The 16,542-nt window shown below is 36.9% G+C and overlaps 1 protein-coding gene across 1 annotated transcript; it reads right to left on the bottom strand.

The window, feature by feature from the left end:
• Positions 1-2,977: 2,977 nt before the first annotated feature.
• mapk3 (mitogen-activated protein kinase 3) lies at positions 2,978-15,556 on the bottom strand. Its single transcript, XM_066641537.1, has 9 exons — positions 15,114-15,556; positions 10,986-11,168; positions 10,287-10,476; positions 9,842-9,958; positions 9,555-9,669; positions 8,098-8,229; positions 7,338-7,447; positions 6,988-7,117; positions 2,978-6,104 (listed from the first exon to the last, which is right to left on the bottom strand). The coding sequence occupies exons 1-8, from the start codon at positions 15,332-15,334 to the stop codon at positions 6,998-7,000; spliced, it is 1,188 nt and encodes a 395-aa protein (XP_066497634.1). The 5' UTR covers positions 15,335-15,556; the 3' UTR covers positions 2,978-6,104; positions 6,988-6,997.
• Positions 15,557-16,542: the final 986 nt, after the last annotated feature.

Raw genomic sequence — 16,542 nt, 5'->3', positions numbered from 1 at the left:
CATATAACCTAACCTAACACTACAGCTCGCTCTACCTCTCAGTGTGGTTAATTTTAAACTTTTCCCACTGTTTCTTGTTAGTCAGTTACTACCATAAAACTCTAACACTCACTCTCTCAGCTTCAGTCGAAGGCTTCTCTGCTTCTCATAATCCAAGCAATCCCCATCAAATTTATGTTGCGGTCTAGATTCTGTGATGGCCAGTTCATTTTTTCTAAGAACATCTTTGTTCAGTCTGGAACTACTGTTGTTCTTTTGTGTCCATTTCCTTTTCCCAGTAACAGCTTCTCGACAGCTCCATGTGCTTTCAGATCCAAAGTATAGCCTTCTAATATTTTAGTAATAGAAATTTAGACATAATTCCGAAATTTGAGCTTGATTTTCTCCCGGTCTTTAAAGTTATTTTTATATGATGTGGACAGTCTTAGTGGTCTACCAGGTCTACATTGTATGGTTGTTAGTCTCATTTTTAGTCACTTTGACTTTCCCTTTCCTTATACAAGTACTTTTATGTAATATGAAAATATCCCATGAGTATTTAATATCAACTGTGTTTTAAACAAAAGTTAAATAAACCTGGTGATCACTGACTTTTGCACAGTACTGTCATACTTTTGGCAGCAGCTCATTCTCTCTCTCTTTATTGTGAGTATGCATTCAGGTCCACAATGAACTGCCTTCAATTTTTATTTGGGAATTGTTTGTGCTTGTATTTTTCCCCAGATTTAAATCAAAACAATATGTGCAGAGAGAGGTGTGTCAAGTTGTGTGTGTTGCTCTCTATCAGGTAAAAATGTGCTTAAAAGAGGAGGAGGGTGGGCAGTGATTCAACAAACTGTCAACACTATAACAAAGTTCTTTCAGCAGAGCTTTACATTTTACTGTCCCTTTCATGACTTGATACCAAGTCTCATACGCAACAGCATCAAGGTGTGAAACATGTCTAAAGGCAGATAGCACTTGCTGGTTCAGTTGAACACTGGGTAGTATTGTTGTTGCTTTAACACATGACATATCACAGTTGAGTATTTGACAAAGGCCGGGCAACAAAGGAATGTAAACTCCACTACACACACCCAAAATCACACAGGGCACAGAAGCATTTAGCAAGTCCTGTCCATCAGCAGATTACTGAGGTTTTGTATTGTTTAGGTTTGTATAGAACTGCTGAGAGACCACCAGCTTGTAACAGTTACGGAAAAAAAAGTCATTTAAACACAAACAGAGGGAGGGAGGGAGAGAGAGAGAGAGAGAGAAAGGTATAGAAATTAAAATATACATTTATCATGCAATAATAACTGTGAATTTCAATAGAATGAATTTACCCAAGCTCAGAAGTGAATATAAAACTTAATGTAAATTTGTAGCTGCTTGAAGAAATTTTAGGTATGCTAACTAGTTACTAGCATGCTAGTGTGCTCTGGTACAGCTACTAGTAGAATTAGCATTTACCAACACAAAGTATTTTACCTAAGTATTGCTCTTTTTCTTTAAGGAAACTTTAGCCATAACACGGTAACACATTTATTGATAATATATTAGCTTGGATTTGTAATTTTTCTGGCTTGATTCGGCATCACAGCTATATTTTTGCTAGTTTGTGGGCTTTAATTCGAAATATCCTGGTGCAAAATGGGCTCTCCTTCATTGCAAAGTAATACCTATACTGGTTAATAAAAGTAAATTCTGTCCATTGCACACAGTCACTGACTAGTCACACTTTGTTGTCCTCAACAGATTATTAGACACTTTAATAAATTTGTATGAATGCAGGTTTCATTCAGTTTTACTTGCTTAAGTAAATTTTTTCTAAAAGGCACTGCTAGATTATTGTTTCAGTGAAAGACCACATTCTCAGTCCTTGCCAGAACATGTCTCCTGGAAGATGCAGAGTGGCTGAACTGGATAAACGAAGCTAGGAGAGGGCTGAAAACATGCCTGGCTAATGTTTATTACTAAATTCTTTACTTTGGATTTACCATATTTTATAACTCAAGTCATCTGACTGTTAATGGCCCAACAAAATGGAACATTGAATATCCTCAACGTTTTCAATATAATAAATATGTGCTTCAAAACTTCCCTCTGATTCCCCAATTTATACAATGCATATATAGAAAGTAAGCAAAACAGCTTCTAGAGGACATGTTCTGGCATGGGTTTAGATTGTGGCCCGAGGACTTTCTTGGTTTAATGACATCACATAAACATTTAGGCTATAAATACTCCCCCTTTTAGTTAAAGCAGTTTAGGTCCACCCATGTACACTGGAGTGTTTTAAACACTAAGTGGCAATATAATGCTGCCAAATAGAATAAATGCTGATTTAGGCATAGGAACACTGTTTAAGTTGAAAGATTGTTCCGAAAATGTTAAAGTGTTAAAACATACGACTCTGTCATGTCACCTCAGTCTGAACATGACTTATGAGGGCATTTCTGTTGTGTAATACACTTCTCATACACAGTGCATAACAACTGAAGTACCAGAAAGTGTTGGGGCTTGCCATTAGTTTGATTAAGAATAGCACACAGTGTACGAACCCCTCTGAGGCCTGCCAGAATGATCATTAAAATAAGTAAATCACAGTTGGAGATGTAAACATATTTGACCCAAGTTGGAACTACTCGAGCCCTTCATAAAATTTATATCACATTGTGGGAAATTTGACTGTTTTATTATATTCTGCATTATATATAATATGCATCTATACCTTTAAAAATGCAGTTTTGATTGAATGTTACTAACTTGAATAAACAAACTAACAGATATATACACCATTCCAAAAATTCAACCAGTCATTAGACTGTAGACTGAGATTTATCCAGCATCTCAGTTGTATGCAGTAAAACTTTAGAGCACTTTTTCACTTAATTTGTATAATAGAGAATTAATTAAATCTGATCTAATGAACACAGCAGGTGGAGACTCACACCAGTTTAAAAAAATGGTTAAAATTATTCAAATTCAAACACCCAAACATGAATTCATACTCAACAAATAGTATCAGGAATTTTATTTAATATATGTATATAATTCTGTTTCTTTGTTAATTGTTTAATTCATAATACCCATAAGCATGTACATAGGACTATAACCATCCAAGGTTCATCTCAACATATCTACTCATATATTTAAATCATCTTTTAAAATAAGTCCTTAAGTTTAAGGGAAAGGGGAGGAAAAAAAAAAGTAGATTTTCAAAAGAGTGACGACACGGCCAATTAATTTTCACACCCAAAGAGAAATATGAGAAGAAATAAAAACATACTTAAAAAAAGAAAAAAAAATGAAATCCCTTTTCAGTTCTTAAAAAAAGACTCACCAATATAACAGCAATAATTATAAGAACAGCCATTAAAAGGACATTATGAAAGTCTGCCTCATCTGTAGGCCTTTGAAACCATATACTGTTTGTGTGTGTGATCATGTATAGTGTGTGTGTGTGTGTGATTGTAGACAGTCCCCATGGTCCCATTTGTAAATAAGCATTACACCAGTAACAATACAACTCAACAGAAAGATAATTTTCCTTGGTAAATGATTTCCCTCAGGTCAGTGGGTGCTGTGGTTTCACCCCCTCCCAAGGGCAAGCAGAGAAGAGCAGCTAGAGACTGAAAGACACACAGATAGACAGACATGCAGACACGGACGCCAGCAAGATGCAGCCCTGCCATCTGTGCCTTCCTGTCCCACAACGCAATAGCAGAGAAATGTAGAAAAGAGGGGGGGAAAAGAGAAAGAGAGGGAAGCATAGTGCTGTAGCATAGAGTAGTGCAAGGAGGGAGGGAGAAGAGAGAAGGGGGGAAAAACATAAAAAAAAAAGAAAATAAAAATAACCCCCACACACGAGGACTGAAAAAGGACCAAAATAATGAAATAGAAGAATGAGTTCTGTAATCTTTACATCTCCATCCCTCTAACTGTGACTCTATACAAGAAATTGTACTAAAAATAAGTGGAGAGAGGAGGGGGAAAAACAAGGGGTGGGGGGAGAAGAAGGATTTAAAAAAAAAAAAAAAAAAAGCGTTTGGTCATGAGACACAAAGTGCAGGTGCACATTTTGAGCAACGTCACACACATGAAGTCTGCAGAAGGGTGACTAATTTTAAATTTCATTTACTGAAACCATGTGCCTTAAATTCACATGACTCAAATTTATTAGCCAGTTATAACTAAACAAAATATATTACATCAATGTTAGAGATGAGAACTGGGGATAGATATCTGTATAGATATTTATGCAAAAAAAATTGAAATATCAAAAGATCTGCCCAATGCTTATACATTTTAACAATTCTTTGCAAAAGAAGTACACTGAAAAGCATCAAGTAAATTGATGCAGTATTTTATTTATACACAACTGATTAGACAAATTTGAATCATGCAAATTCAAACAGGCTTGTTCTAAGGTGGAAATCAAGTCCAGCCAAAGCAAATACACCCTGTGCTATTTCAAAACCTCCATTCCTCCCCCCAGAGCAAGCTTTCCTCCTCCACAACAAGCCAAAAGCATCTCTTATATGGCTAAGGACGTTATGCTTTTCACTGCACACTGTTCTATAAAGAGGGGCAAATAGCAGTTACACCTGTGATATGGCACATGCAAAATCAGCCAATCACAGAGCACAATAAACACAAGGTCAACCAATCACAGGCAAGAGAGGCATGAGGTCAGCAAGCCCTGTGGAAAAGCCCTTTCAAAAAGTCTGACATCACATAAGGAGGAGGGAGGAATGACCGTGTGCTATGGCTCTGAAAGCATTCAGCTTGGCTATGTTTCCTCAACTGAGTGAGGAGAAAGAGAAAAAGGAATGATGCCGAAGAATTAAAGGACAATTATGTTGCATGAAACCATCAAGGGAACAGTATTTGAAAGAGTACTGCTAAAAATTGGCTGCAGTTTTAAAAAAAAAGTGCATATGTGTGTTGGGGGGACCATAGCAACAGTAGCCATTGACAAAGTAACCAATGACAACCATTGTTAAGAGCAACATAACAGATAAAGAAAACCTCCATAACACTACGGGATATGTAGGGAATGAATATTTGACACGAAGCATAAATGGAGTGGGCGAAGAACACAAAGAAGGGGAAAGGGGGGGAAGAAAAAAAAACAAGGACATGAAGAGAATTGGAGGAAGGAATGAATATGAAAGTAGGAAACAAATAAAAGAAATAAAAAGATGGTGCAGTATGAGAAATGTGAATATGACATCTGAGTTCTGATGATATTAATGGCTTCATTTTCCAAAAGCACTGGCAAGAAAGCGTCTCAAATCCTAACGGCGGAAATCAGATATTTTACAGTAGGTAAAGCAGGAGTCTATCCTATATCTCTTGCTCTTTCCCTTCACTTGGACTGGACAGACCTCCATTTCTGTAATCAACCCATTGGCTAGCAAAGATACATATCACAATCTCAGCAAGATCTCTTTCACAAAAGCCAAAAATGAAAAATAAATCAAGCTCATTACAATGTATTTTGTTTTTAAAATAAAAAAGAAAAAATAGAAATTTTTAAACAGATACACATATATAAATTCCCAACATACAAAACACATTTCGTAACTGATTATAATGTTCAAATTACAGTGTATAAACAGATCTCTGACATAAAATACTCCAACATAAAGCCCAAAAAAAAAAAAACAAACAAAAAATGTATATGTACACGCACCCAGTTTGAGCCCATAATAACCAAGCACTCACTGTCTCTCCCTCTCTACTCTTCCTCTGTGTTAGGGCAATACATGGAACTGTAAGAGAAGAAATCTAAAAGGGATGGAGAGCAGGGGAGAGGGCATGTGAGAGAACGCGAGAGATTAGGGAGCAGTGGTGAAGGAGTACAGGCTGTGCGCAGCAAGGTGTGAGATTGTGGGTAACAGCCCCATTCGATGGCCTTAACATAGCAAGTTATACACTCAAACCAGCGCACAGCCACCCAACAAGAGAGATGTAGAAGTGAAAGAAACGCTCAAGTTTTGAATGTATATTTTTTTCTTCTTTTTTTGGATACCATATATGTATGTATATCTTTTGTAGCTTGTTTGGAGTTTTCTTGTTCTTAGCCGTCACGTGGCTTGGTCATATTTCCATGAGATCTATTAAAAAAAAGAAAAAGGCAAACATCATGAGAGAGATAAAGTAAATATATTCAAATAATCAGATATATTGTTTCCGATGCAAGGACAACACTGCTTTTCCAGATGCAGTTTCAGCATTTCCAGACAAGTTTACACTGGCTGTTGTTTTTAAAAACAGGTTTCAATGTAAATTTTGGCAGCTGATTTTGATTTACTTTTAGTCCTGACTAAAATGTATAAAGGTTCATACTCTCATTTTCATTATTTAATTGTTATATCTAGTCAACTTTAGCCAACAAAAACTATAAACATTTTAGTCTAGTTTTAGTGACTTAAATGAAAAAAATATTAGCCTAATTTAATGTGTTTTTAAATGTTTTACTATTTTAAATGCAATGTTCACAATGGTATTTTTTTAGTAACTGGACCAATGAATATATTTTGTCATAGTCTTCCTTAGCAAAATTAACACTGATAGATTTATGCTAGGGGTGCATTATGGGAATCAGGATTCCTGCTGATGTTAAAAATCATAGCCAGGTACGTCCATGTAAGCCAAACACTTCTGCTTCAACTATAGCAAAGTGCAGAAACGTTTGAATATGACATTTGACCGAATTTCATTGGCTTTAAACACAAATATCTTGTGTGTTTATTTAGCCCACAACACAAGTGTATATACCTTATATAATTCTAAATTTTCTGTAGCTTTAATCTGAACAAGCCCAGTGTGACACTCACAGAAAATCCACAAGTTGCAAATAAATCATAGAAGTCTAAGATATCTGTGTATATATTAATACTTTCCACAATATTATCTGTTACTTAAAACAGTTTCACATGGGCATTGGATTGGGACATGCATCCAGCGTGTGTGGTTTGTGCGTTGTTGTGCGCCTACCTCACTTCCCTCAGGAGCCTTGGTAGGTAGCCTGGAATGGTGCCGTCTCCTCAAAGATGAGCTCCTTCAGCTTCTCTTTAGGAAGGTCATCTAGCTCCATGTTAAATGTGAAAGGCTCCTCAGCCACAGGCTAGAGACACAGTTTGTATTAACACATTTTTCAAAACCGCAGTGTCTAGTGTACTAAAGCTTGTTTTAAAATGAACACATTTTATTTCTGGGGTTTTAAAGCAACAAAGCTAATTTTCTTTTTTTTTTTTTTTTAAATCAAGAACCTCTTAGACTCTTAGTATTAGACTACAGGGTACAGGTTTGCACATGTGCCTCGATGAATGAAGAGTAAGGAATACCTCATCAGTGGGGTCATAGTACTGCTCCAGGTAAGGGTGGGCCAGTGCTTCTTCCACAGTAATACGCTTGATAGGGTTAAATGTTAACATGCGGTCCAACAAATCCAGAGCTAAAAAAATAAATAAAATAAAATAAAAAAAAAAAAAGATTCAGGTTTCTTAAATTATTTCAACACATTACGATTTCTTCACATACACTGAGTACTGCATAAATGTTAATGTATAATCATGGTACATGACACATTCACAGGCAAAAAACAAAGCAGTGATAATGCTAAATAAAATGCTTTAAAACCCCACAGTGCCAAAAATATTTGCACAATGCTTTTCCACACCATTTGTTCACAGCCACCCCCCAGCTCACACTCCCACATTATCCTAGGCACAGACAAATGCAGAAATGTAAACAATTTAACCAGATGATAACCAAAATTTAATAAATTGTCAAATTCCCCTTAAAATAACAAACCACATTAGACCATATTTACATGTAAATATATGCACCCTTGCTGAAACTGTGCAAAATCAATATGTAATTTACATAGTTACATACATTCGGTTGTCATATTAATCTAAGCTGTTTTACTTGTTAAAATTTGAGACTCCATTTTGCAAACTGTATGCTATGTTGTCATAAGGGTAGTGGACAAAATAAGCTTCTTCAGAATATGTGTTTAGAGCAAATGTACATTTGGATTGTGTGTGAAAATCATACAAAATTACTTCATGTCTCTTTAAAATACATAACGCCTGTGCACACCTTTACTGTCCGCCTTGGGGAAGAGCTTGTTCCAGGGAATTTTGGGTTTCTGGGGCAAAGACTGCAAGTAGTTCCTGGCCTTCATATTGATGATACAATTAAGATCATCCTGAGAGGGGGAGCCCAGGATACCTACAGTAACACACACAAATTATTGAAAGGTGATAAAGACAGGGGAAATCTCAGAAGAATCTTTATAAGAAATATTTTGTATCTTACTGAGTGACTGTGCTAGTTCAACTGTATTCGGGTCATATCTAGAACCAAACTGTAGTGTACCACACTGGGCACATGTCCCTCAGTGACAGTAAGGTTTAACTTCATCTGTGGTCACAGGATGTTTTTCATATTCAACTACGTGTTTAGCATGCTATTTACACTGTACAAATTTGAAAATATTTACAGCACAGTTCTCTTGTAATAAAGCTGTGTTTTTTTTTTTCTTTTTTTAAACAACATTTGTTCTAAACTTTCAAAAAACCATCTGGTATACAATCATTACATAAGACATCACTTACATTAGAGCTAGGCAATTAATCTAAAAGAAATTGAAACACAGACACACAGCTTTATTTCTTTTTTTTTTTCCTCATTTTGTCAATTCTTTTAAATACACGCCCACTGTTTTTGTACTATCCCTTTAAAACCACACTACAGCACTGTAGTGACATAATTCTGCTCCATCCAATCTGCCACATGGAAGCAATGCGGAGGAAAATCTAAGCAGCTCGTACCAAAGAAAAGCTCTGCAACAGTGTTGAATGTAAACTGTTAACAGTACAGGCCTTGTCTGTGAACTATGAGACAACAAACAACAACTAATTAATCCTTCATTAATCATAATCTAGGTAAAATATTCTGTTAATTGTTATACTGATTGCTGCTCAGTCACCAAGCACAAGCTTACATTGTTATATTATGCCAATACAGTAAATCATTTAAGTAACTTACTGTACAACATGGGTTAAAAAACTTTCATGCTAGATGTTAACCACACATTTACAACTTCTGACATAAAAAAAAAAAAATCTGATATACATTTATGTCTAAATCTAACATTAAAACTAACCTGGACATGCCACCTGGTTACAGGAAACCGTTCTTTTGACTTTTTCTCCATGTGTAATTTTGATGATGTTTAATTAGAAACTCTTAATTTGCTGGGTAAAAATTTGCGTGAGTGCTTTTTTGCATCAGGCACAGAACCTTTAACACACACTATTGACACTTGAGAGCAGCTCATGGCTCAACCCTGGAGAAATTAAGCGTCAAGCATGGCAGGAGACGAAACAGAAGCTCTGTCTGCGTGTGCGCGCATCCAAGTTTGAGAGAGACTGAAAAGAGTTTTGGTAGTTATGATATTTAATACATACTTCAGCATAATAATAATAAATAAAAATAACAACAATATTAATGAATAAAAAATAATGAATAAAGAAGTGTATGAAGAAGTTCACCTAGTATATGATTGAGTTGGTCCAGATAATGCTTTCCTGGGAAAATGGGCCTGTTAGACAACATCTCAGCCAGGATGCAACCAACTGACCAGATATCAATGGACTTTGTGTAGCCCTGTCAGAGGAAAAGGAAGTAAGGGTGCTTGTATAAAACCACATTTGGATTCAGTGCCACAGAATGCACACGCTCAGACCAGAGTTACTTTTATTCACACCATAGATAGTTTAAATGATGAATCAGGAGTAGTATTACATAAGCACAACTTGTGTCCATCCATTTCCCTTACCTTGGAATTGAGCATGATCTCAGGTGCACGATACCAGCGAGTGGCCACATATTCTGTGAGGAATCCAGTGTGGTCATGCTCTGGGTCAGCTATCCGTGCCAAACCAAAATCACAGATCTAAAAAGAGAAAACCATATACATACCAATCCAGCTTTCCTTTCTGACATGCCATCATGCTGGCCTTAAAATGACCATGGTGTAATACCACAAGAGGCCATGTTGTGGTGATGCATAAGAGAACAGCAGAACAAAATTGGATAACATCTCTTACTGATCTGGGCAATATAAACAGTTCCTGCTGTTCATGCAAATAATAAAAATAATAAGTTTAACCCCAACCTTTCCATTACTCTAACCATCACTTTGCATCTTAGCCTTACCTTAACTACAAAAAAAATGTTGGAAAGTGTTAAGTTAAAAGACTCTTAAATAGGATGGCACCCACCTTGAGGTCACAGGTGGTGTTGATGAGCAGGTTGGAGGGTTTCAGGTCTCTGTGGAGGACATTGGCAGAGTGAATATACTTCAGCCCACGCAGGATCTGGTACAGGAAGTAGCAGATGTGGTCATTGCTGAGTTGCTGGGTCTTCAGCAGCTTGTACAGGTCTGTCTCCATCAGGTCCTGGACAATGTAGCTGCAGGGAGTCAAGGAACTAACCCACAACAGGCTGGCTGGGGATAATCCCAGCACAGGTTAAGGACACAACCTTTCTAATTTTAAAAAGGGTTCATGTGGCAAAATAAATACATTTTCTAATTTATTTCAACACAGCTGGCAGCAAAGACATTTTGATGTGCAGACTTTGCTTCTTTAGCTTATAGTACTTATTGGCTAGATTTGCCTTGTACTGCTAATGTAAAAATAAAGAATCAAACTTCAGGAACCACTAATTTGTGGTTATATGACAACTGTGTAAAGATGACAACCTTGCTGTTTTAACGTAAAGGGCTAGCCTTGAAACAATCAACAAAGCAGTTTTTAAATTACATTTTAAAATTTCAGTTTTAAATATGGTTTTAGGACACGTTTGATTTAATCTAGCTAAAAATTACACACGTGTCAAACTGTTTATGATGATATGGGCTAGAAACATCTTTATTGCAGTGCTCTCCAGATGTGGCCGGCTGCTTGTGTTAAGGATACACGTCTCGCATATGTTCAATCTGGCGTGCTCTCAAAATGTCATTGATGCCGATGATGTTCTCATGTCGGAACCGCAGCAAGATCTTAATCTCCCTCAGGGTGCGTTGGCAGTAGGTCTGGTGCTCAAACGGGCTGATCTTCTTAATGGCCACTCTGATCTTATTCACATTGTCAAATGCGGAACTGAGGGCATTATTAAAAGGGGAGGAAAGAAATGAGTCTACTGAGTCTTACTCAGGCATAAAAAGCATAAAATCCACCATAAAAATTACTACCTTGTATGAGTGGGTAATACAGCAAAAATACAGTATAAAGATATTTCAAAACATGTTAATTCATAATTCTAGGAAGTACATCAATTTTTATTTTCATATACTGCTCTCAATCAAATTACACTTGGCTAATTAGGCTATTGTTCAACATAAACAATTCATAGTTTTATAGTTAAGCATTGATATATGCTCTATGGATGGATATTGTTAGGTAGTAGATCATACTCAAGGCAGAAAATGCCACACTGTCCCAATTGGCTCATTTATGCACAATGTCAAATATGGATACGGAAATGGACAAAGCCACCTTTCCGTACTCTATTCATTTTGTCCGTATTTGTGTACATTACATAAAAGCTTACAGATGCATATGGAACAGAACAGCACCACTGGAAACCATGGGGATAATGTTGCTGGTAGTTCAAGCGAAACACAACCTCTGGCATAATAAGCGAAAAAAATTCTCAGTCTACATGTGGAAGAGTATTTAATGGTGTCACAGACCACTGCCATTGTACGTTGCTGCCCATTTCATATTTTGTAGTACCATTACATTATAAGCACCTCCTCCACCATCTCCATGTTTGTTTTTGTCATCAGAACCTTTACGCTAAACTCCCCGATTGGATGTTTTACATTCACTCCAACATAAATAGTAGGGCTGGCCCTGAAAATTTGGCTATTCATTCATTGGGTAGGAATTTGGTTTATACATTTTGATTGAGATATATATATATATATATATATATATATATATATATATATATATATATATATATATATATATATATATATATATATATATAGCAATAAAGGTAACCCTCCACTCCAGAAGTATTCAGCCTTGTCAACACAAAAGTATTGAACAAAGCCTAAAACAGCCAAACACGCTTTAACAACCTACTTACAACGAAGCATGGCAAAGCTACAGTTCATTTTCTCAACTTTACACCTCAAATTAGAACACTTTCAAGAAGCTCTGGTTTATTCGTGAACACACTGTGCCCTTAGTGGCACCGTGTATGCACGAGTTAGCGAATAACTCAGCAAGTGAGACCATGCTAGGAGGCACAGTACAGCCTTAATTTTAAAGCAGGCACTGATTTTCTGAACAATAGGGCTGGCCTATTTTAAGATTCAGAATTTTTTTTTTTTTGATAAATTTGGCTATCGATAAAGGCAATGCTCTACCACATTCAGGCTCTCCAGCAGTAAAAAGACTGCTCTCCCCACTCCACACGTACTCAGGCTCATCAACAAAATCCTTGTACAAGTTAAGCATAAAGTCATATAAAACAACCTATCATGCTGAAACAACACACAACAAAGTGAGGCGAAGCCACAGTTAATTTTTTCAGCTTTGTGCCTGAGATTAGAGCACCTCTGCTCAAACTGGTTAAATTGTGTACTTAGTTAGCAGATTAGTGAGCATAGGTTGCGAGTGGAGCCACACTGTGAGCCACAGCGCAGCCTGGAGAGAGGGTTATTAAAGCAGGGGTCGGAAGAAGATTTTGTTAATGAAAACAATATACAACACCCCACTCCCTGTATATTCACCAAATATCCCAGCCAAAGCTCAAAAATATGGTACATTGGACAGCCCAAATAAATAGATGTACAGACATGTGGGCAGTGGTGGTAACAATGTATTCTTGTACCTACATAAATGGGAGTATAAATTAGCCTTTAGCTGAATCAGAAATGGCAAATTCATTATCATATCCATAGATACAGTATAGCTGATACATTAAATACTTACTAGAAAAAGGTATTATAAGCACCTTGAATACAATGCAAACACCTCAAATTATTTGTGAAACAGAAATAAAAAGAATAAATACAAATGAAACACGAATGTAAGGTCACAAATCACTTCCTTCTTATTGTGACACATTTACAAATATTGTATCAGTGAGGAACAAGCCAAGTGTCTCCACTCAATTTGTTTTTAAAGAAGAGAAAAAACATGGTGTTATCACAATATTATATTTCCCTTTCCACTGGTGCACTGCTGTAACCCAACCTCAGAATACATCTTAGATATGGAAAAAAATGTTTATTTATTTCCAGTAAACTGTTCAAATATGAATGGGATATCAACTAAGGTTAAAAATAATGTTTTATTTTCAGGGTGATTATCATCCCAACTACAAGCAAGTAAATATATCAGAATGTTTGCAATTACTGTAGATATGAGCTTTGCAATATTGGCTGACATTGCACTATAAATGTCATAACAATATCAAATTCCCTGTCATCAGTTAACAACAAAATCCTGGACTGTTCAATAATAAAATTTGTAATTTGTTGGCAGAACAATATGGAGAAAATAGGCAAATAAGAGTTTTCTGATCAATATTTTTTGTGTCAAATCTTTCACATCAGTTAAAAGTACTGAGTTCCTAGCTTGCCTCCCCAAAAAAAGAAGAGGTAGAAAATTAGTCGGTTGTTGTTGTGGAGTCATAGCAATTGTTTATGTAGTTGTGACTCTACACTTCTGCCTTCTTTCAATACCAGTAGCTCTATGAATATGCAATTAGTCCTTGCTTCCATCTTCACCCACATCTCCACAAGTGGCCTGTAGCCCTCCCCATCCCATTGACTGAATTGTTTCTTTGGGTTTATAATGCAAGTAATCCTGGCAGTGTGAATTTGCAGTTTTCCAAATATTCAGAAAAGCAGTTTCAAATCGAAAATGCTCAACTGTGGCGCTGACTGCTTCTTTTACTCATTATACATCTTCTAGTATATTACAACCAAGGCACTGACATGTTAAATATTTTAAATTGTATTTAACAGGAGGGAGTCTTTAAGAGTTATTCACTGTTATCATTAAACTCTCGCCAAGCTAACTGGCATCAACTCAAACTCTTAGTTAATGACTCAGTTTAAAGTGATTTGTTTTAATAGCAGTCCGTGTTAGAGATGTTTTACACATGAAAAACAATCTCTGCTTTCTCCCCCTTTGCTGTCAGTAAATCAGCAGCATCCTAACCACGCCTTTTACTAGACTGCTGTTCAACATAATCAAATGTCAAACTGCTAAAAGCTAAAGGATTAGCATGCAGGCATTGGCTCCAGATATAAAACGAGCTACAAAAGCTTTCTTGTGTAGAGGTACATTAAACTAAAACAGTAACCTTGAATTAAACGTACCATTTTCTGACACGTGTTTATCAATGTTTTAGAGTGCGGCTTCCATTAAAAAGACGGTAAACGTTAAGCTCTCCAGCTAGCAGGATGAGCCACAACATTAATCACAGCTAACAAGGCTCCATTCGATTCTGCTGCAATTTTGTTGCTGGCAGCTGCAAAAGCTTAACTGATTTTAATTTAATTGAAATTGATTACAAACTGTCACTGATAACTTAATTCACACGACATATCTTTAGTTAACGCGTTAGACTCCGAAACGAGAGGCTTGAACCGGCTTCTTATTCGAATTTTCAATTCCACCTTAAACGGTGCGGCACTTCCAAAGTCCCCGTTGACCGATTTAAGGTGGAACAGAAAATTCGACAATCAGCTGACAAAAAAAAAAGCCAAATTAAATTAATCGTCGTGTACTGATACTGCAACTAATAAGACTACACATTTAATTATTGTAACATTTTATACTCCGTGTCCACAGCATAGCCGAGGAAGTTGGCTGCTGCTTCGTTTTTTTCATTCCACTTTAAATGGTGCAGCACTTACTATTGAAACGATTGGAATTTAAGGTGGAAGGGAAAATTCGAATAAGAGAAGCTTCTTCGGCTGCAGTGAAGCTAAGCTAACCTAGGTAGCGAATTAGAGCTGCAGTTGTTCCTGTTGATAATGTTAATATATACAAAAGAGAAACGCGTTCATCTCTCACCAGACCATGCCGTAGGCCCCCTCCCCGATGTACTGGAGGTCAGTGTAGCGAGGACCAACGTCAAAATTTTGTCCTTTGACGGACTCCAGGCCTAATTTGGATCCTGCGGCTCCGCTGGCTCCCGCAGGGAGCACTCCTGCTGCTCCGGTCCCGGCGCCGCTACCAATCGAGCCCGCGGCTCCGGGCCCGGCCACTGCTGCGCTGCTGCCAGAGTCCGCCATCACTCCGTCCCGCTTCGGATCAGTTCGGTTTTGTTCTGATACTGCTGATCGGTTTAATGACAGTGTGATTAGTTTAAGTTCGTGGATGCTTTGGCGTTGTTCTATCAAATGGTGCGATGTACGAGGAGCAGATAAAGCTAGGCCACCTCCTCTTCTCAGTAAAAAGACCAGCAGCAGCAATACTGCGGGGCGTCGCTCGACAGCAGAGAGCTCCACTCTCACCGCACCGCCCACCACCAACAGCGCTGTTCTTATTATTACACCACAAGGTTCAGATGTGGGAGAGGAGAAAAAACAAGAAATAAAGAAGTAGAAATACAGATAAAACAAACCAACAAAAAAGCATGCAAGACACCAAGAGAAGGAAATGCATGGGGAAAAAAGAAAGCAAATAAATTAAAATAAGAAAGAAAAATACAGGACAAGGAAAGTAAATAAAAACAAGAAAAAGAGAACAGAAAATGGGGATAGAAAATTAAGGATAGAGAGAGGAAAAAAACAAGACATAAAGAAGTATAAATACAGATAAAACAAACCAAAATAAAACATGCAAGACACGAAGAGGAGGAAATAAATGGGGAAAAACATAAAGCAAATAAATTAAAATATGAAAGAAAAATACAAGACAAGGAAAATAAATACAAACAAGAAAGGACAACAGAAAATGGGGATAGAAAATATGGAAAGAATGTGAGAAAAAGAACAGAAATGGGATAGGAGAAACAAATAAGTGGCAAGAATAAAGGAAAGAATGAATGAAGAAAACAAGGAAACGAAAGAAGAATAACTAAAAAAAGAAAGAGCAAAGGAACAAGAAACAAAAGAGAATTATGAAGAGGAAATAAAAAGGAAGCAAATGTATAAATAAAGGAAATAAAGAAGAGAGAAAAGGAAAGAAAAAATAATGAAAATGAAAGTGAATACATTTAAAGGTAGTTAAAAGGATGCTGTTTTTTCTCCTACAGAGTGTACCTGCCCCGCAGTATAAGAGATGTATAAAAAGCAAGGCCTCCCTCACTTCGATATAGATTCTGAAGCAGTCTGAAATTAAATCTCTCCTGTAAAATGACACTGAGGCACCCCCACCCTTAGAATTATTCATTCAGATATGATCAATGACAAACTAAACAAACAAAAATATCTGTAACCGCTAATCCAGTTCAGAGTCGCGGTGGGTCCAGAGCCTACCTGGAATCTATAGAGCTTAT

This window comes from Hoplias malabaricus, chromosome 13, assembly GCF_029633855.1.
Source record: "Hoplias malabaricus isolate fHopMal1 chromosome 13, fHopMal1.hap1, whole genome shotgun sequence".
Classification (NCBI taxonomy): Eukaryota; Metazoa; Chordata; class Actinopteri; order Characiformes; family Erythrinidae; genus Hoplias; species Hoplias malabaricus.
Note: the sequence above shows the minus strand (reverse complement) of the source record. Positions and strands in the feature narration are given on the sequence as shown.

Bases quoted from the DNA above. Each gene is read 5' to 3' on its own strand.
- mapk3 (XM_066641537.1), bottom strand. From the start codon at position 15,334: ATGGCGGACTCTGGCAGCAGCGCAGCAGTGGCCGGGCCCGGAGCCGCG. The intron at 8,230-9,554 runs GTGAACTTCTTC...GTGTTACTGTAG, and splicing joins CCAACTCAATCATATACTAG to GTATCCTGGGCTCCCCCTCT. The intron at 7,118-7,337 runs GTATTCCTTACT...CTGTGTCTCTAG, and splicing joins ACTATGACCCCACTGATGAG to CCTGTGGCTGAGGAGCCTTT.